Genomic DNA, 23000 nt, shown 5'->3' with positions numbered 1-23000 from the left:
GCTGACTACAGCTGTGATGACTAAGCTACTGACCATGACGCTTCTCGTCTGTCACATCTGCATAGGCCTGTTTGCTTCTACTCCAGCCAGCCCCCTCACTGCCTCTTCTACAGTCTGGAGCTATTTGAAGGTCTTATCTTTAAGATCCAGTTCTTGTGTCCTCCTGTTGAGTATTAAACTCCACCCTGTTTTTATCCCACATCTATCTACTCAATCTCCTTTATCACATATTCACTGACTTAGTATATTCGACTGTGCCCATCTCCTTTCCTACCTCCCTCACCTACTCCTCAAACACATAAACCTTCCCCATACAGCTTCATCAGCTAACTAGACTATAAACTCAAAGTTCCTCCTATCACTAAAATGACTATTATTCCTATCACTTAATATTATCACTAATATTACCTCTGCTCTGCCCTGCCTCCTAACGTACCGCTTCTCTCCACTATAAACCGTACCTATTGTTCCTGGACAGTGTCCTCTCTCTACCATCCATCTCAGCCTATTTATCCAAGCCCTGAACTCCCCATCCCCAGCTCTCCTGTAAGCTAAAGTTATACGCTTCTTCCACTGTGTCCTATCAAAGCTCATCATTGTTATGGACAAAGCGCTATTCATCTACTCCTCCTCACTCTCCATTTTTAAGATGTAGTCTCAGCTCCCCAGTGACACTGTATACGCTTAAAGACTATCTCTCACACTTCTCTGTATCTCGTGATATCCAAGAGGAGTACACACATCATACACACTCAATAACATTCATTAAATTAATGATGAGTAATTATTACTAAACTGCTGGGGTTCCCAGAAAATCATATTTGTACCTCTGCTTGCCAAAGTTATAAAGAAGTACACGGGCCTGGGGGAAAAAAAAGACCTTCTGGACCTTTCCAAATTCTCCACTGCCTCCTATGAGAAATATCTGACAGCTGAAAGCAAACTAGTCTTTGCAAGCACTAAATTGCTCATCAATCTTCCAAAGGGTGTCATTTAGTCAATTACTTTCCCAAAGGAAATATAAATGGAACAGAGCTGCCAGGGGAAAATTAATACACCCAACTCCAGTAAGTAGCTCACAGAGAAGAGCTTTCACCACCCTAGGACATCTGAGCTATATTTTATCCCTGGATTCACCAGGAAGGACTGGTTTTACACTTTAAAAAAAAAATTGTATTTTAAATGATTAATGAATGCAGTTAGGTTTGCAAGAAGTTACAGCCCAATATGAAGTAAGCATATTATCAACCAAATTTTTGATGAGAATTAAAAAGTAGTACTTTTTTCTTGCATCTGAATGTATGACTATTGCCTCCATAACCTACCAAACTTCCCCCTAACACTCCACATAAAGATACACAATGAGGGAAGTTGGAGAAGAAAATGCTCAGCATGGAAACGTAAGCAGGCCCAGGGAACAGCAACAGGTTCCAAGAGATCCAAATGCAGATGGTGTCAAGAAATACAGGGGGAGTGCGACTGAGTTAAGTAGACTGTAAAAAAAAGAACAAGAGTGAGGGGGTGATGAAAGGCAGCTGCTTTCAAGGTGTACCTACTACCCACCCAGGAAATCACGGCATTCAAGATCGTGAAACAGGTGTGGCCATATTTTTTGATTGTTCAAAGGCACCAGAAACCCAGATTTTTTTAAGTAAAATTACCCCTAAATTGGCAACAATTATAAAAACAAACAAAAACCCAGTGTTAGTCCGGTATTAATACAACATGTGGTAGTTGTTTAGCCACTAAGTCGTGTCTGACTCTTTTGCAACCCCATGGACTGTAGCCCACCAGGCTCATCTACCCATGGCATTTCCCAGGCAAGAATACTGGAGTGGGATGCAATTTCCTTCTCCAGGGGATCTTCCCCACCCAGAGGTCAAACCTGCATCTCCTGCGTTAGCAGGCAGATTCTTTACAACTGAGCCACCAGGGAACCCCAAGACAATGTGAAGGGTTGCTAAGTAGTGATCTTCGGAACACACAGAAAGGTTGGCGGGGTGCAAAAAAATTCTAAAAAAAACTTCCTCAAACTGAATCTCCATTTCACACCCACTTTTAGTAACTGAATTTCTTTCTTAATCTGAGTGTCTGAGTACTTAATTAATGATCACACCAGATAGATGAAAAGCTCAAACGTAAAAATAACCAAAAAAGTAGAGGAAAATATAAATGAAAATGTATCCAATTTTTAGTTTGGAGATGACTCTAGTCACAATAATTAAAGAAATCACAGAATTTTTGTATCTATAATTTTACAAAACTAAAAACGTCTAATATGAAAAATTTCTCGTGACCAAAACTGAATGCAAAATAAAACCTGGAAAATACCTGAAGCCAACATAGCAAAGGCTAATAATATTTATTCTTAAAAAAAAAAAAAAACATTCTCACAAACTATTAAGAGTTACAAGAAGAATGAAATCCAACTCCTTATGGACAAAAATAGCTTGCTGCTGCCAGTTCCTAATACAAAGCAATTACCCTGTGGGACCAGGGCTGAGACATCTGCAAAACCACAAATGAGTTCTCAAAAAAACTTTAAAAGCACCAGAGGAAATCAAGTGCCACAAAAGACCCAACAAATAGAAGAATTCATACCCAAGGAACCAGATCGTCAAATATGATAAGAATTTTCAAAATTAATTATATTGAAATCATGAAAGAGATAAATGAAGGAATACATCCATAATCAAAGAGCCAAGCAGGAAAATATGATAAAAATCAACTGCAAATCTTGGAAATGAAGCATATAGTCACTGGTATTTTTTAAATGCCCTAAACAGTATAAATGAGACAGCTGAAAATAAAATCAGTGATTTGAAATCCAGTATTATCCAAAAATGCACCACTAACAAATTAAGATAGGAAATTTGCAAATCTAAAAATTCTCTCCCCACAAAAATTCACATATGTATCTATATATACAGTTTTATGAATAATTTCAGGAGGTTCCCAGAGTTCCTGAAGCCCAAATTCTACTCTAGAATTGTGAACACAAAGTATCTCATGATCATCTGAAATCTGTCCCATTCTTTGTATACAACACAATACTGGTTTCAAGGTTCAGGAAACAGACATTATATTTGAATTAATATCAAATTAAAGAGCAACCATACCAAATGTAAGCCAATTAAATTTGAACAAAAGAGTGAAGATCTAAAAGACACCATTCTCCAAAGAAAGCACCCATATGGCTAAAAAGCACATGAAAAGATGCTCAACCACTCATTATTTGACCAAAACTACAAATAAGATATCACCTCACACTGGTCAGGGGGGCTTTCCTAATGGCTCAGACAGTAAAGAATCCACCTGTGATGAGGGAGACCTGGGTTCAATCCCTGGGTTGGGACGATCCCCTGGAGAAGGGCATGGCAACCCACTCCAGTATTCTTGCCTGAAGAATTCCATGGACAGTCTAGTGGGTTACAGTCCATGGGGTTGCAAAGAGTCGGACACAACTGAGAGACTCACTTTCACACTGGTCATAATGGCCATCATCAAAAATCTGTTACGCAAACAATAAAAGCTGGAGAGGCTGTGGAAAAAAGAGAACCCTCCTACACTGATGGTGGGAATGTAAACTGGTATACCCACTATGAAGAACAGTATGGAGACTCATTAAAAAACTGAAAATCCATACCATAAGATCCTGCAATCCCATTCCTGGACATATATCAGTAGAAAACCATAATTTGAAAAGATACATGTTCTCCAGGGTTCACGACAGCACTATTTACAACAGCCAGGACACGGAAGCAACCCAAATGTCCATCAACAGAGGAATAGATGAAGAAGATGTGGAACACAGACACAATGGATGATCACAAAGCCACAAAAAAGAGAAGGAAATAATGCCACTTGCAGGAACATGGGTGGACCCAGAAATTGTCGAACTGAGTGAAGCAAGTCAGACAGAGAAAGACAAATAATCATATGACAGATATTATTTATATGTGGAATCTAAAAAAAAAGGGTACAGTTGTACAAATGAACTTATCTACAAAACAGAAATAGAGTTACAAATGTAGAAAACAAAGTTACGGTTATCAGAGGGTAAGGGCAAGGGATACATTGGGAGGTTGGGATTGACATACACACATTACTATATATAAAATATGTAACTAATAAGGAGCCATTGTACAGCACAGAGAACTCTCCTCAATGCTCCACAACAGCTTAAATGGGCAAAGAATCTCAAAGAGTGGAGATATATCTATATATATATAACCGATTCACTTCACTGTACAGCTGAAACTAACACAACACTGTAAATCAACCATACTCCAATAAAAAAAATCTTTTTAAGATAATACAAAAAAAAAACCTGAACAAGAAATGAAACCCACAAAAAAAGAGTCCTGAATCCTGCCCAATATTTTCTGCTGTAAAACTTGGGTAAGATCAAGAAAATCAATAATTATCCACAGCAAATATAAGACTCTAGTGTGTATTAAAATTGGTCAATGATTATAAAATAATTATCATTTTCAATGTTGACATTAATGTTCAGAATGGTAGGAGAATACAGATTATGTGTAATAGGCAAAAACCATTTTTTAAATAATGTTAATAATCCATATGGGGGAAATTTGAAAGAAGCTGAATTGCTGTGAATTAGAAAAGGATGAGAGATAAAGAGCCTGAGAGAAAAAGTCGAGAGAAATTGCCTAGGATAAGGGGAGTTTTCGAAACCAAGCTGGAAAAGAGCAGTAAAAGAAAACCCAGTGAGTGGAGCAGAGTAATTCGGGGTGAGCTGAACAGAGCTGTATAATGGCAATATTGGAGATCCATGCTGTGAGCTGCATAATGCAGGCCCACAATACCTTCAGTAAAATCTACATAATGCTCTTTTATTAAAAAAATAGGAGTGGGAGAGGCAATGAAGCACCGAGTTCTCCTTCAAGGTTGGTCTAAAGTAATTACAGAGAAGATATGGAAAGCTAGCCAAAATCTGGATTATGCAAGAAGGATTTAAATTTGCTTTTTACAGTGAACCTAAAAAATGTTTGGTCCGCATCAAAACTTTGATGGAAGCCAGCTCTCTTACAGAGGTTCTGAAAACAAAAAAGTCTTCCTTAAAACACACTTGACATGTTTCAGAACACAGAATTCAAAGGACATACTGAATATCTTCCGTCTAAGAGGGCCATTTTACTTTTGGAAAGTAAAATGGCTTCTCTGATGAAAATTTAGAAATAAAACTGTCTTCCTGAACATTTTAAAAATACTTTCTGTATAAAGATTCTTTCAGGATGTATGTTTCCATAGGTTTTCTTCAAGCTGACCTTGATGGTGGAGAGAAAGTACCTTGGTTGAAGATTTTTCAGATATTTAGATACATATTTTTATCTTCTCTATTTTCACGTCACTTAAAAAGTATACAAATGATGTCGTCTTGAAGTTCACAATTTTATAAGAAGATTGCCCAGCTTGAAATAGTCAATTTCAGTCACAACAGATCAGGTTCCTTTGAAAGGCAGTCACACTGCAAACGAGAAATACCCCTGTTCCAGTTTTTCACATTCTTCTTTTGGTGTACATGCTCTGTACTTGAAAACATAACTGTGTATGAATCTGTCTCATCACAAGCCATCTCCCTCATAAGATGACAGAGCATTTATGCATGAATCTTGGTCTCCCCTCAAAACATGTTTCTCTTAAGGAAGACATTGAAAGACAAGTTTTCGATCTCTGCAGGCCACCTATGCTTTTTCTTCTCAGAGTGAAACTTTCTGGCCTGGCACATTCTATTCCTAATTAAAAGCAGCAAAGATGAAAATATCTGGCATAGAAGACTGTGATCATATAGCCCTTCGCTGATGAAAACGTTTTCTTCATACTCACAAAATAAAATTACACCGAAATGAATTTTGAATCAACATTTCAAGACTTCATGATGATTATATTTTAAAGCACAGAAGTATAAAAACTATGGGTACTAAAATCTTGACTGATAAATATAAATACTGAATATGTTCCACAAAATTTTTAATGTATTATTGTCAAAACACAATGTTTAGGAAAATATGTCACTGAGAAAAACATACAACATTAACATTTGCCAAAACAAAATGACACTGAAGAAATCAAAACCAAAGATAATAATTTTTAAATGCCACTCACCAATGACAATTGAAGACTCACAGTGATAATAGCCATTACTTTGCTTTTTCTTCAGCATGGAGCAAAGATCTATACAATGTGCCACTTCTTCTCCAAATCTATGGCTGATAAATTTTTCATACAGTTTGGGGTCTATTTTTTTCACTCCCTTGAAATGACAAGACAAAATCACATCAATCAATCATTTCACTTAGGCAACCAATTCATATTTTTATCACTTTCTTAGAACCTGATAGTACATTTTGATATGAAGTGCTGCCTACTGGCATCTGAAAATGGATACTACAAAATTGCTGTAAAGTTGTTTTTAAAGTCTCTCTGCCTGGAATGAGTTGTATTTCTTTTTTTTAATTGAAGAGTGTTGAGCAAAAATAATAAGGTATATCAAGTTGAAATCTGAGGTATCAAGGAAAGAGTAATCATCTCCAACGACAGTGGAGAAATGGGAGAATTTTTCAGTGACATGGAATGTAACATTTTATAGTGTGTAGAATGTAACGTTTCCATCCATTTTAATAAATGAATGTAATTTTTAAACTCCTTATGGAAGAATCATCTGAAAGGCAATTAAAGGCCATTCCAAACTGGAGTCAATAGGTCTTTCAGGTTTTTCTCTACCTGCCCCTCCTGATTCTGTGTGCTTCCATAGCAGAAACAGGGCCTGTTGTTGAAAAATTAGTAACTTGCTAGTTCCCCCAAACACGGGAAAGAATGTCTCCCTCTCCCCTCACTATACATGGTCCTATACCTGCCTCACAGTCCCAAAACACAGTCATCGAGATGAAGATATAGTCCTTTACAGGGCAAGTTTACTAGCTGGCCATGTCCAAACTTTTCCTTTAAATGTATATATATATATTTACATTGCCCTGGAAATACCTGTCATTTCTAAAACTCAGAAAATATAAAGAATATAGGGAAAAAAAGAAAATGAAAACTCATTCATGACCCTGTTATTTATATATTAATAAAATACATTAACCCTGTGGTATATATATCCTTCAAGTCTTTCTCTATGTGTGTATGTTATTTTCAAATTATACTTATATAAATCCTACTAAAGTATAATTAGAATATGTACTTTCCCTTTTTACTCACAAAAATCACACAAAAAATTTAAATGCAGATATAAAAAAATAAAATCACTCCTACTAAAATTTTATGTATTTTATTTTTCCTATGCATGAGTTGTACCATGAATACTATTTGATAATCAGCTTTTTTCAGTTAATATGTCATATTGATAAGTAATAAATAAATGTGAAAGTATTTTTATATTTTCATAGTATTCCACTGTATGGAGATATAATTTATTCACTCAATTCTTTATTGTTGAACATGTCGGGGAGTTAAGATCCCACATGCCTCAGCCAAAAAAAAAAAAAGATAGGTAGATTCTCCTCTTTCCCTTAGCCCTACATCCAATCCTATCATGTTGGCTCTGCCTTCAAAACACACCCAGTTCTCCCCACTCCCCTGCCACCTCTGGCCAAGCACTTCCATTTCTTTCACCTGGGTTATCCCCAAAAGCTTCCTGTTTTCCCACTGTTTTCTCTTTGGAAGTCAAAGTGATCCTATGAAAACATACACCCAGATCAAGTCATCCCCTGCTCAAAATTCTCCAAAGGGTCTCCCTTTCTCTCATAGGAGCCAACCTGCCCCAGGCAGCCTGCAGGGCCCTGATCTGCCATCCCTGGGCCTCGGGGTCTCATGCCCACCACTCTCAGCAGCCTCCCCAACCTCCTCGCGCGCCCGTGAACAAGCCCGGCAGAGCCTGGCTCACAGCCCCTGTGCTGCTGTCCCCGCTTCCTGAGATGCTCCTCCCCCAGACACCTTCATCGTCCATCCCCATCCATTAACTCTCTGCTCAAATATTACTTTCTTAATAGGCCTTCACTTTTTATATAAAAAGGTGCCTAAGAATTGATGTTTTTGAACTGAGATGCAAGAGAAGATTCTTCAGAGCCCCTTGGACAGCAAGGAGATCAAACCAGTCAATCCTAAGAGAAATCAACCCTGAATGCTCAATGGAAGGACTGATGCTGAAGCTGAAGCTCCAATACTCTGGCCACCCGATGCAAAGAGCTGACTCACTAGAAAAGACCCTGATGCTGGGAGGGATTGAAGGCAGAGGAGAAGAGGGCGGCAGATGATGAGATGGTTGGATAGCATCACCAACTCAACGGACACGAACTTGGGCAAACTCCAGGAGACAGTGAGGGGCAGCGAGGCCTGGTGGGCTGCAGTCCATAGGGTTGTAAAGAGCCAGATACGACTTAGCAACTGAACAACAACAGGGCTTCGCTTAACCACGTCATCCCTCCTCCCCCAGCAGTCCTTCCAAATCCTATCTTTCTCCCCCATACACACTTATGTTTCTCCATAGCACTTACCATCTTCTAACGTACTATGCAGTTCATGTTTATGTTCAGTCTGTCTTTAGCTGTCTCTCTCCATTAGAACTGGAGAAGGAAATGGCAACCCACGCCAGTATTCTTGCCTGGAGAATCCCATGGATGGAGGAGCCTGGTGGGCTATAGTCCACGGGGTCACAAAGAGTCGGATACGACTGAGCGACTTCACTTTCTTTTCTTTTTCTCCATTAGAATAAGGAGCTCCACACACGGATTTCTGTCTGATTTTTATTCTCTGAAATATCCTCAGTCCCTTATAGCTTATGGGCTTCCCTTATAGCTTAGTCAGTAAAAAAATCTGCCTGCAATGCAGACCCGGGTTCAATTCCTGGGTTGGGAAGATCCCCTGGAGAAGGAAATAGCAACCTACTCCGGTATACTTGCCTGGAGAATCCCATGAATAGAGGAGCCTGGCAGGCTAGAGTCCACGGGGTCGCAAGAGTCGGACATGACTTAGTGACTAAACCAGCACCACCATCCTCAGTCCCTATAACAGCGCTTGACATGAAGCAGGGCTCGATAAATAACTGTTACAAATGCAAAGGAGGATAAAGTTTCAAGAAGAGGATAGTTGACAACATCAAACGCTATTCATTCAGAGTTCAGCAAGAAAGAAAATGAATGGATTTCTTTTGATCTGGTGAGCAGATTTGATTCTGGTGAGCAGAAGTCCATGAGGGAGAGCAGAGCCTAATGCTGAGGGTCAGCCAGTGCATGAGAGCATGCATTCACGTGCAAGTCCCTGCCTGGCCACTCCTCAGCCACGTGGCTTCATTTCAGGTTCCTCATCTGTAAACTGAGGCTAACAATCATACCTACCTCTAAGTGCTATATGCACTAAATGAGTCGATTTATAAAAGTGCTTAAAACCGTGAAATATGGTAAATGCTGTAATATGTTATAGACAATTATTAGTAGTAAAGACTAGTGAAAATCATAGGTAAGATCTTGGGGGGGGGGGAAGTTCTGAGTAAATGGAAACTGACCATCTTATTTCTCTTTCAAATGCTTTTTCATTTGTGTGTGTTTGTGTGGGGATGGGATGGCGAAAGGGTGTCATTCATTCCCTTTGAACAGACAAAAGATTAGTGATAAGTTAGCAGAAAAATCAAGACCTTCAGTTTTCAAGATACCATTGCCAGCATTGTATGGCCACTATAATCTCCATTTCAGTTTTGTAAGATGTCATTTTTTTTTTAAATAAGGAATAAAGGAAACATAAAAGTTACTCTAATCTGTTAGGCTAATTAATTTAATTTTAGCAAAAAGTAAGTACCAACTGTTTTGCAAGAATTCTCCACAGATGACTTCCAACATGAATCTAAGGAGCTATTTTTCACTGGAGAGTGAAATGAACTTAGTTCTTTTAACCCGTAACTTACAGAGAGAGCTGTGGTTCAAAGAGGCAGGAGAACTTAGGATGCACTAAAGTTATATGCTCTGATCAGAAAATATCTTCAATAATAAAAGTATCCAGAACAGATGCTGTGTCTGGTATAGAATATTAGCATGGTCCTTGTTCTCCAGGGAATTTTTTGTTTGACAATATATTTTGCAGGACCTTTTTTTAGGCTCTTTTGTCCCTTGGAAATATATATCTTTTCTAGTAAAATCTATGTGAATTAGTTTCACTATCCAGCTGGTATTTCTCCTTCATAATAAGGAAAGGACTTTCATTCAAAGAAAATAAACAAGTACATCAAAATTGGGTATCTACAGAGTAAGACTAAGCAGCCTCTAATTTTCCAAAAGGATACACTGGGTTGCCAAACTAGTACCAGAGACATCAGACTGGAAAGCTATATTTTAAAGCTAAACAGGATGGTTTTCAGGTTTTGGACCACAAATTAGTCTTTGCTTCCCTTCTTCATAGGCCAGACCCTTTCCAAGGTACCTCATCATTTAAAGAAAAGATGGAAGTTTAACATGCTGTTGTTGAGTCTTTAAGTCACGTCAGACTCTTTGTGACCCCACGGACTGTAGCCCACCAGGCTCCTCTGTCCATGGGTCTTCCCAGGCAAGAACACTGGAGTGGGTTGCCATTTCCTTCTCCAGCAGATCTTCCCCACCCAGGGATCGAACCCAGGTCTCCTGCACTACAGGCAGATTCTTTACCATCTGAGCCACCAGGGAAGCCCATAACATATTAGGAGAGTGCAAAGAAAAGCCTCAAAAATGGTTAGAGGCAGGAAAATCTGACCTGTAAAGGCTGAGAGAGTTGGGATTCTTTCAAACAACCTGTAGGGTATCTTCAACAAAACCATGCTAAGGGTGCTACGTCCCGAATGCTGAATATGCCTGGTGACTGTCTAGTACGATGCTTGAAAATTCTTTTTGCCTTGGACCTAACAGGAACAGGGTGTATTTTTAAGGCTTTGTATTGATAACTGTAACCAATATAACTGACTTATCAATTATACATCATAACACTGAAGGAGAAAATAGGAATTTAAAGACAGAATGTCACACTTTGAAACAATAAATTAGTGGCAAGAACATCAAACAAAATTTTTTCAAGACTATCTCAATCAATCATCAGAAATGACTGAAGTTTTACTTCCCTTTGGCCTAGTTTCGGGTATAGTTTAGGGAGAATCATCAGTGCTGTTCACAGTCACATGATAATTTCTGATACAATGGACCATGAAACCCTGAGGAACTTCATTCTTGATTGTTACTTGGCACCCAAACAGTCAACAGGAAAAATGCCATTGAGAGTGTAAGTATTTTTAGAATCGTCTGACAGCTGCTTCTGATAAGTTATGGAAATTATTTACTCGGGAAGCAGTCATCAATATCATTTAAATTTAGTTAAATGATGTGCAAAATTTAATATGTACCAAAGAGAGCTCAGTCTTATACTCCTATGCATCCATCTCTATTTTCAATATAGGAAGTAAACAGCCACAAAATAAGGAAATTCATATTAGTTAACAATCTGAATGCGAAAATCATTCAGCTAAGGTTCTGAAAGATAAAATACTTATTATTCAAGTTTAGTTTCTACAGCAAAGTTATTGTGATCAGAAAAACAATGGGATGCCAGTTTTGTTAAGAAGGTTAATTTTTTTGTAATAAAAGATAATTTCATATTGTTACTTGTTATCTTATTATAATAATTACAACTCCCATGATGCAAAATGAACAGGCTATGTATCAGACAAAAAAAAAAATGTGTCCTTATGAGGTTAAGTTTGATATTCCTGGAGCCCTGTTATTTTTCAATAGTTTATTTCTGTCACCTAGCAGCTATGAAAGAAATGCATGTTTTCTGTGATAATGGCATGAAATCAAAATTCAAGATGCAAATTAAGACCCAATCCAAACCGGCCTGTCATTTTAGGCATCAGCTGATAAAAGAGTGGTAATCTTTTATGTTCGTTTTCATAAGTGATAAAAAATTACATATTTTTAGTGATATGATACCAGTTAGAAGACTAAACTTATTTTTTTAAAGTGGTTTTTCAGTGACTTTCTATTTCCCAGAGAGCCTACACATTTTCTTTTTATTTAATATTTATTCATTTCTCTGTTTATTTATTTTGTGCCAAATTTTAGTTGCAGCATGCACAATCTAGTTCCCTGGCCAGGAACTGAACCTGTGCCCCCTGCATCGGAAACATGGAGTCTTAGACACTGGACCATCAGCAAAAGTCTCTAAAATTATTCTTAATGATCACTATTCCCAGTGCAAAGTTACATATTGGTGATTCAAAGTTATAAAAAGATTTTCTATCCACAAGGGGCTTCCCTGAAGCAAATCTTACTTTACAATTCTTAATGACTCCGTCTCTTGGCAAAACTACATTTTTCACTTATCTGTACTGTTTTACTTCCATCTTTCCCCGGATGCAGACACTTGATGACCTCCTCGTTGGCTACAGTCTTCCCCTCAGCCCCTCTCACGGGGGATAACGGAGACCCCGCCCACTCAGGCTCAGTCCATCCCAGCCTGTTCATGCCAGGGACAGAAAGACATGAGGAGTCTCTACCGCACGGCCAGTGGGCTCTCAAATAGCATGGTGGTTTCAGATCCAGCTTAGCATCCCTGGCTGAGAACTGCCTTGCAGCTTTCCCATCTCCTCCTCCTGCTGCTCTCAGCCAACTTGTCAGCCTAGGCTGTGCCTGGCCCCTCTGTCTAGCATTGCCTATTTCCTACCTGGCTGGGGCCCTAACACCCTGCCTCAGGCCTGTCAGTAACTTCAGAGATGAAAAAGTTAACGAGTGATGGGAAATAGAAAAAACAGTTCTACTTTGCTCATTGTTCTGTACCAATCTGAAAAAAAAAAATGATGCTCTCTACCATCAGTTTAACAATACTAGAAAATACTTACATAGTATTTACTATGTACAGGCACTACTCCAAGAACTTATTAGCTTATTTAATAATTGCAATTTAATGGCAATTAAATTAAATTTAATAAATTTGAGACTAGTATCATTAGTATCCTCCAATAAGGAAATTCATTCACAGAGAAATCAGGTCACTTACTGAAGAACACACAGCTAGTAAGAGGGAGAGCTTGGATTCAGATTCAGGGTAAGTGGAGAACACAAATAAATTGAAAAAGAACAGAATGATAATATTCAAGCTCTTTCACTATTTAAAAGATTAAAATTCTAAGAATACTAATCATTCTTAAGATATAATCATATATACTATCATATTGATAAAACCAATGTGAAAATTGCTTTGAGAATTTCTAGCATCTAAAACACCTACATTTAATATGCTGCATTAGTATTAATAAATAAAGTGATAACTATACATCCACAGTAAATGAATTTCATAAAGGCAGATGGCAAACAGTCCGTAATGTTACTTACACAGAGTAAAAATTATCCAAAGTATCCAAACTGTAAGAAGAATTCTTCTACTGCTAACATGCAAATAATCAACTAAAACACTGGCAGATTATCTGCATTTTTTAAACCAGCTGTTTATTTGAGCATCCAGTATTTCTCAGTTCTTCTTTTTAAGTCACTTAATGCTGGAGCATCTATGCATCTCACCATGAGGCTTTTCAGAGAGGTCATCCCCTTAATCCCTCTATTTATATACTTGCGTTTAGCACTACCGCTTTGCTTAATCTTGAGGCTTTAGAGAAAGAAAAAGTAGGAACTCTTTACCCCAGCATTATATCTAACATTTACAATATTGCACCTTTCAGCAAGTAATAAGTGGAAACAAAGCCGCTAGAGCTATGTTTTGAATCTATTGTTGACACCTCCTTCTCGCGGTCCTAACACTGAGAAGAGATGGATGTTCCTTGGGGGTATCAAGTGGCAAGGAAAGCTGTCACGGAGAAGAAGTGATAGACAACTCCCAGTAAAACAAGCCACTTCACAAAAAGCACCAAGAGAATATGCTGCATTGCTTCGTGGTATTGTTTTTATGAGTTGCTGGAATCAAAAAGATCAGAGGCAGAAATACGAATTTGGTTGCAAACAGTTAGCCCATTTATACTGACTATGAATGACATGTTAACCAGAAGAGAACGTGTTGAGGGCACTCAGGGAAGTTCTCAAAGTCACAGACTCAATGCAAAAGCACAGGGACGTTACAACACCTTTATTTACAACACAGACTGCTCCCATCTAGGCTCATTCTTTGTCTGCTTAGCAAACCTCAATTCCTCCTCAAGCTTTCCCAAGTAGAGCATAAGAAATCATATGCTGTTTGGCCATATAACTGTTTCTGATATTTGCAGGTGGCTTTTCTCATTTCTCATATGGAAAACTCAGCAGTGGCCACAGGACTGAAAAGGTCAGTTTTCATTCCAATGCCAAAGAATGTTCAAACTACCACACAACTGCACTCACCTCACACACTAGCAAAGTAATGTTCAAAATTCTGCAAGCCAGGCTTCAACACTACATGAATTGTGAACTTCCAGATGTTTAAGCTGGATTTAGAAAAGGCGGAGGAACCAGAGATGAAATTGCCAACATCCGTTGGATCATCAAAAAAACATGGGAGTTCCAGAAAAACATTTACTTTTGCTTTAATGACTACGTCAAAGTCTTTGACTGTGTGGATCACAACAAACTGGAAAATTCTTCAAGAGATGGGAATACGAGACTACCTTACCTGCCTCCTGAGAAATATGTATGCAGGTCAAGAAGCAACAGTTAGAACTGGACATGTACAACAGACTGGTTCCAAACAGGGAAAGGAGTACATCAAGACTGTATATTGTCACCCTGCTCATTTAACTTATCTGCAGAGTACATCATGCGAAACGCTGGGCTGGATGAAGCACAAGCTGGAATCAAGATTGCCAGGAGAAATATCAATAACCTCAGATATGCAGATAACACCACCCTTATGGCAGAAAGCAAAGAACTAAAGAGCCTCTTGATGAAAGTGAAAGAGGAGAGTGAAAAAGTTGGCTTAAACCTCAACATTCATAAACCTAAGATCATGGCATCCAGTCCCATCACTACATGGGAAATAGATGGGAAACGATGAAAACAGTTACAGGCTTTATTTTGGGGGGCTCCAAAATCAATGCAGATAGTGATTGTAGCCATGAAATTAAAAGATGCTTGCTCCTTGGAAGAAAAGCTATGACCAACCTAGACAGCATATTAAAAAGCAGAGACATTACTTTGCTAACAAAGGTCCACCTAGTCAAAGCTATGGTTTTTCCAGTAGTCATGTATAGATGTGAGAGTTGGACTATAAAGAAAGCTGAGTGCTGAAGAATTGAAGCTTTTGAACTGTGTTGTTGGAGAAGACTCTTGAGAGTCCCTTGGACTGCAAGGAGATCCAACCAGTCCATCCTAAAGGCGATCAGTCCTGAATGTTCATAGGAAGGACTGATGCTGAAACTGAAATTCCAATACTTTGGCTATCTGATGGGAAGAACTGACTCGTTGGAAAAGACTCTGATGCTGAGAAAGATTGAAAGCAGGAGGAGAGAAGGGGACGACAGAGGATGAAATGGTTGGATGGCATCACTGACTCGATGGACATGAGTTTGAGTAAGCTCCGGGAGTTGGTGATGGACAGGGAAGCCTGGTGTGCTGCAGTCCATGGGGCTGCAGAGAGTCAGACACGACTGAGTGACTGAACTGAACTTTTTCATTTCAGTGAAGCAGACACCCATAACTAAGGCATCTAGGAACGCTCCCCAGACAGCCCTATCTCAGCTGGAACCTCAACTCCCCTTGATCAAAGTCCAGCTGTGTGTTCTTGGCTCAGTGCGGCCTGAGGTTACTCAAGTGTAAACAAGTTACGTCCTACTCCTCCTAATCACATCTGTTTTCCTAACATTTTGCTCTCTGGAGCAAATAACATGTTCTCCTGAATCCACCAATGTAACCATTTATTTCTATAAACTAAAGATAAAACATAAAATATCCCGTCACCAAATTTCTCCCCAAATACGAACTATAAACTTTTAACTCAATTTAAGATGTTTTCATCCTTCATTGCAATAGCTTTCCATTTAATCAACAATTCTCTCAACATTAAGTAAGTAAATATCAGCAAGTCACTGGTGCAAGAAATTCTTAGGATCCCAACAATGAAACATGACAGTGAAGCTGTTCTGCAAAAGCTCATTCAGAAGTAAGTTCATGAAAAATCCTAATGAATAATTTTAACTTGTCCTGTAACACTGGCCTATATACTGCAACACAGTTATATTGTGGTTGAATGTGTTCTGCTTTTATAGCCTAGAGATCAGAAGTATGGAATCATTCATATAAATTGATTGAATTATCCACAGATAGAATTTTAGACCAAACGAGAGCCTCAGATCCAACCTAATGAGAACTGAAAACCTGGACAATGTAGCAGGGGTCCTATACTGGGAAAATCTTTTACATGCATCCATAGACGTCACTGATGCTGGGTAAGAGTGAAGGCGGGAGGAGAAGGGGACAGCAGAGGATGAGATATCTGGATGGCAACACAGACTCAATGGACATGAGTTTTGGTAAACTCCGGTAATTGGCAATGGACAGGCAGGCCTGGCGTGCTGCAGTCCGTGGGGTCACAAAGAGTCAGACACGACTGAGTGATTGAACTGAAATGAACTGAACTGACAGACATCATTTGGCTTAAAGCTCAACATTCAGAAAACTAAGATCATGGCATCTGGTCCCATCACTTCATGGCAAACAGATGGGGAAACATGGAAACAGCGACAGACTTTATTTTGGGGGGCTCCAAAATCATTGCAGATGGTGACTGCAGCCATGAAATTAAAAATGCTTGCTCCTTGGAAGAAAAGCTATGGCAAATCTAGACAGCATATTCAAAAGCAGAGACATTACTTTGCCAACAAAGGTCCATCTAGTCAAAGCTATGGTTTTTCCAGTAGTCATGTATGGATGTAAGAGTTGGACTATAAAGAAAACTGAGCATCGAAGAATTGATGCTTTTGAACTGTGGTGTTGGAGAAGACTCTTGAGAGTCCCTTGGACTGCAAGGAGATCCAACCAGTCCATCCTAAAGGAGATCAGTCCTGAATATTCACTGGAAGGACTGACGCTGAAGCTGAAACTCCAATACTTCGGCCACCTGATGGGAAGAACTGACTCATAGGAAAAGACCCTGATGCTGGGAAAGAGTGAAGGCAGGAGGTGAAGGTGATGACAGAGGGTGAGATGGCTGGATGGCATCACCGACTCGATGGACATGGGTTTGGGTGGATTCCGGGAGTTGGTGATGGACAGGGAGGCCTGGCATGCCGCAGTTCATGGGGCTGCAAAGAGTCGGACACGACTGAGCGACTGAGCTGACAGACATCACCAACTGCAGCAAGAAAGACCTAGAGTGTTTTGTAGCTCATCCTGCTCCTAGGCATCAAGTACTTTCTTCATTTCCCACTTTCTTATTAATTAGTATTCATCAATTTCCTTTACTCCCTTCCCATCAACATCATTCCTCCCTCCCTCCCTTCATTCTCAGAGAACACCTCACTTCCCCTAACTCTTCCTCTTTCAACTCTCCAGGCATATTCCCTGCACACCAATTGCAACAAAGCCCCTTCCTCACAGGAAAGTATCCCAACAAGCGAATATGACAAGAACTAAGCTAAGGAATGAGAAAGAAATAATGACACCAAGATTCACACTAAGTGGGTTACACGGTAGGAAATGGGACAAGGGAGATAGGTGTTCACTGATTTGCCTTTTCACTTAATTTGGCTGGAAACATTCCCTGGATATCAAATTAGATAAAAGGAGATAGAAAAAAAAAAAACAATAATTGGATATTGAACCATCATTAAATATATGTCCTGGGAATCATGTGTAACCCTTACACCAATTTCAAAATGAATATTTCTCCCCAGGTAGAGCAAGAAATATATTCATAGATTTTCATTTTTAATGTTACACATATTACTGTATAAAATAATTTTATATAGCAAAATTATTGGATTAAATAAACTCCAATAAAATAATTGGAGTCTTTCTTTTGACATTTAAAACAATCTATATTTTAATTGAGAAAAATGCCCTAGATAAACTCTTGAAATACAAATTAAAAGGAGTACAGGAATTCTCTGGTAGTCCAGTGGCCAGAGTTCAGTTCCTGGTTGGGAAACTAAGATCCCTCAAGACACAAGGCAGAGCCAATAAATAAATAAAAGTATCACATACTTTTTCTAATGGACTCACAGTCAGCATAATATACAAATACTCTATTATATTTTGCTCTCCAAAAAAGTACAGTTACAAAAAAGGTGTCAGGCCAGCCAGTAATTTTCACATGATTTTCCCTGTTAGAGATTTTAAAAATAAAAAATCTTTTGAAAATTTCAGAAACACTTCCAGACTATTAAAATAAACACAGGGTTTAGTGGACAAAATAAAAATAAAAAATACAAACGCTAATAAGAAACAGGGAACCTTGGGTTGATAGTTTGCCAAAATGATCAACACTGGCATGGTCCACTGGCTTTTCTGCTCTACCCAGTACGCTCCTCACCCAGGGGACCTGGACAAGCCCAACCTGACACCATGCCCTGGCATGCAGACCTCGTCCCGCTCCCCTGGCATGCAGACCTCGTCCCGCTCCCCTGGCATGCAGACCTCGTCCCGCTCCCCTGGCATGCAGACCTCGTCCCGCTCCCCTGGCATGCAGACCTCGTCCCGCTCCCCTGGCATGCAGACCTCGTCCCGCTCCCCTGGCATGCAGACCTCGTCCCGCTCCCCTGGCATGCAGACCTCCTCCCGCTGCATACAATGTAAGCACACGCCTGTAGGGATACACCTGGTACAAAGTTACCATCTGTTGGGAAGTATGTTTCACCTGATTTCCATAGCCACTCAGCTAATTCCCAGGAGACTACTGCCCCCATCTGGTTCCTCTGAATTAAGTTCTAGAAATATCCGCACTGGAAATTCAAGAGCACAAGGTCCTGTTTACCATTCTCTGATTATCAGGATGGGTCAGGGAGGATGAGGAGCAAGATGGAATCCAAAGGGGCCAAGTCATGAAAACCAGATGGAGTATGAAGGTGGGGGAGGGAGGATGCTGCTAAAGGTCCAGGACCACTAGAGGATGTCACAGAACATTCTCCCAGGTAATGACTGATTTAGATCCCACAGCTGCGCTGGAGACAAGTAAAACCACTCTGAATGAAATGTTCTGCTCTAAATAAAGATATGTAACAAATCAGAATCAAATTCCTCTGTAGAGAAGGCTGTAGCCAAGGCAGGAAACAAAGTACCTTCACATACTGGCCATCGGCTTGAGCTCTGTAAAGACACAGCTGTACTTAGAAGGCCTTAAAGATGGGTCTCCAAAACGGTGTCAGAGTTCACTAACAATTAAAACCGCTGGACTTCCCTGCTGGTACAGTGGATGGGGATCTGCCTGCCAATACGGGGGACATGGGTTCGATCCTTGGTGCAGGAAGATTCCACAGGCCACAGAGCAGCTAAGCCTGTGCACGAAAACTGCTGAGGCCATGTGCTGCAACTACCGAAACCCACGCACAAGAGCCCACGTTCTGCAACAAGAGAAGCCACCGCAATCAGATGCCTGCATGCTCCAACTGAACAGGAGCCCTGCTTTCCACACCTAGAGAAAGCCCATGAAAGGACGGCCCAGCGCAACCAAAAATAAAATAAACTATACATATATGACGTGTTGCTATCAGGTAGGTTACAGAGAAAGAACCCTAACTGCCCTTAGGTGATACGAGCTACATTTGTTAAGTCTTTAACTACAGATAATGTGAAGTTTTGCCCTTTTAAGAGAAAACAACATTATTCACCTTTAATTTATAGGGCTAATCAGTTGGAAGAATTGAGCATTTAGTATTATTCTATTTTTGAGGTACCTTTCCTTGGGAGAATATGGTTCCAATGAATGGTCAAAGTAAATCCTTTCATATTTAGGACTGGAAATAAAATTCCAGTGTAAACTAGTTTCAGGTCAGTTCAGTTCAGTCGCTCAGTCATGTCCGACTCTTTGCGACCCCATGAATCGCAGCACGCCAGGCCTCCCTGTCCATCACCAACTCCCGGAGTTTACTCAAACCCATGTCCATCGAGTCAGTGATGCCATCCAGCCATCTCATCCTCTGTCGTCCCCTTCTCCTCCTGCCCCCAATCCCTCCCAGCATCAGAGTGTTTTCCAATGAGTCAACTCTTCCCATGAGGTGGCCAAAGTATTGGAGTTTCAGCTTCAGCAGCAGTCCTTCCAATGAACACCCAAGACTGATCTCCTTTAGGATGGACTGGTTGGATCTCCTTGCAGTCCAAGGGACTCTCAAGAGTCTTCTCCAACACCACAGTTCAAAAGCATCAATTTTTCGGCACTCAGCTTTCTTCACAGTCCAACTCTCACATCTATACATGACCACTGGAAAAACCATACCTTGACTAAACAGACCTTTGTTGGCAAAGTAATGTCTCTGCTTTTTAATATGCTCTCTAGGTTGGTCATAACTTTCCTTCCAAGGAGTAAGCATCTTTTAATTTCATGGCTGCAATCACCATCTGCAGTAATTTTGGAGCCCAAAAAAATAAAGTCAGCCACTGTTTCCACTGTTTCCCCATCTATTTCCCATGAAGTAATGGGACCAGATGCCATGATCTTAGTTTTCTGAATGTTGAGCTTTAAGCCAACTTTTTCAATCTCCTCTTTCACTTTCATCAGGAGGCTTTTTAGTTCCTCTTCACTTTCTGCCATAAGGGTGGTGTCATCTGCATATCTGAGGTTATTGATATTTCTCCTGGCAATCTTGATTCCAGCTTGTGCTTCCTCCAGCCCAGCGTTTCTCATGATGTACTCTGCACATAAGTTAAATAAGCAGGGTGACAATATACAGCCTTGACGTGCTCCTTTTCCTATTTGGAACCAGTCCGTTGTTCCATGTCCAGTTCTAACTGTTGCTTCCTGACCTGCATACAGGTTATCAAGAGGCAGGTCAGGTGGTCTGGTATTCCCATCTCTTTCAGAATTTTCCACAGTTTATTGTGATCCACACAGTCAAAGGCTTTGGCATAGTCAATAAAGCAGAAATAGATGTTTTTCTGGAACTCTCTTGCTTTTTCGATGATCCAGCAGATGTTGGCAATTTGATCTAAACTAGTTTAGGCATCATCTAAAACTAGTTACACTTCTGGCTAAATGGGGCTCTCAAGAAAAATACAGCTTTACCTTCTTTTATTATGCAATTAATTATACTTAACAAGAGGTGAGTGGCCAGTGGAGTTTGACCACTCTGTAGCGGTAGAGAAAAATCTTATTATCATTCAAATAATCTTAACTTGATTTGCTTTTATGTTACTATTCAGGTGGGTTGGCAATTAGCTGTTACCTATTATATAAGCTAATTTTACATCAACTCCATTTTGGAATAAACTTTACACTTTCTTGATCATATGTTCTATTTTGCCTTTAACCATAATCAACCCTCTGTGGAGCCTGCCAGTTTCACTTAAGATCATCATGCTCCATCCTGTCCTCGACTAGAAAAATGAAATCAACAGAGGTCTCAAACGTCTAAAAGTGACTTGAGAAAAATGTTCCCCATTACTAACAGTAATAGTTGAGATATAGGGAACATTCATATTTATTATAGTTATAATATAGTTAAAAGAGTTCCAGAAAAACTGCGTGGATCACCACAAACTGTGGAAAATTCTGAAAGAGATGGGAATACCAGACCACCTGACCTGCCTCTTGAGAACCTGTATGCAGGTCAGGAAGCAACAGTTAGAACGGGACATGGAACAACGGACTGGTTCCAAATAGGAAAAGGAGCACGTCAAGGCTGTATATTGTCACCCTGCTTATTTAACTTATGTGCAGAGTACATCATGAGAAACGCTGGGCTGGAGGAAGCACAAGCTGGAATCAAGATTGCCAGGAGAAATATCAATAACCTCAGATATGCAGATGACATCACCCTTATGGCAGAAAGTGAAGGAGAACTAAAGTCATCTTGATGAAAGTGAAAGAGGAGAGTGAAAAAGTTGGCTTAAAGCTCAACATTCAGAAAACTAAGATCATGGCATCTGGTCCCATCCCTTCATGGCAAATAGATGGGGAAACAGTAGAAACAGTGTCTGACTATTTTTTGGGCTCCAAAATGACTGCAGATGGTGACTGCAGCCATGAAATTAAAAGACGCTTACTCCTTGGAAGGAAAGTTATGACCAACCTAGACAGAGACATTACTTTGTCAACAAAGGTCGTCTAGTCATGGCTGTCTTTTTCCAGTAGTCATGTATGGATGTGAGAGTTGGACTATAAAGAAAGCTGAGTACAGGAGAATTGATGCCTTTGAACTGTGGTGTTGGAGAAGACTCTTGAGAGTCCCTTGCACTGCAAGGAGATCCAACCAGTCCATCCTAAAGGAGATCAGTCTTGGGTGTTCATTGGAAGGACTGCTGCTGAAGCTGCAACTCCAATACTTTGGCCACCTGATGCAAACAGCTGACTCACTGGAAAGATCCTGATGCTGGGAAAGACTGAGGGCAGGAGGAGAAGGGGACGACAGAGGATGAGATGGCTGGATGGCATCATCAACTTGATGGACATGAGTTTGAGTAAACTCCGGGAGTTGGTGATTGACAGGGAGGCCTGGCGTGCTGTGGTTCATGGGGTCACAAAGAGAACACGGGGACACGACTGAGCGACTGAACTGAACTGAAGGCAAACCTATGCAACTCTAATTACCTCAATTACTTCCTTATTGCATCTTTTAATCCTAGCTCTAAAACTCTGTTTTTTAAATGGCATTTAAATCAGAATTTTGCCTTGGGATACAAATGCTAGACAGTAAGTAAACTGTCCACTGAGCCTGTATGATGGAAGAAAGGGTATCATTTAAGCCTGAATGATAAAGACCAGCATTGCCTAAACAATGCACTACAATAGGAGATGAAGAAAAGGCCACGCTTATCAAGTACATTTAGCAAACGATGCTCAGGTAGGATGTATAACATTCAAAATATTCACTGCCCTTTCTTGTGGTGTCC

The 23000-nt window shown here is 39.9% G+C and overlaps 1 protein-coding gene across 8 annotated transcripts in view; it reads right to left on the bottom strand.

The window, feature by feature from the left end:
* Positions 1 to 23000, bottom strand: part of AKAP7 (A-kinase anchoring protein 7) — a 130949-nt gene that overhangs the window by 57850 nt on the left and 50099 nt on the right. For 7 of the 8 annotated variants that reach the window (XM_061130607.1, XM_061130605.1, XM_061130608.1 and 4 more), the window contains exon 7: positions 6130 to 6277. In XM_061130607.1, the coding sequence (XP_060986590.1) occupies positions 6130 to 6277 (148 nt within the window). Of the gene's footprint in view, positions 1 to 5341; positions 5492 to 6129; positions 6278 to 23000 lie in introns of those variants that run through there. The other variant, XM_061130613.1, reaches the window with a different exon arrangement.

This window comes from Dama dama, chromosome 26, assembly GCF_033118175.1.
Source record: "Dama dama isolate Ldn47 chromosome 26, ASM3311817v1, whole genome shotgun sequence".
Lineage (NCBI taxonomy): Eukaryota > Metazoa > Chordata > Mammalia > Artiodactyla > Cervidae > Dama > Dama dama.
This window is presented reverse-complemented; position numbering and strand designations above follow the sequence as displayed.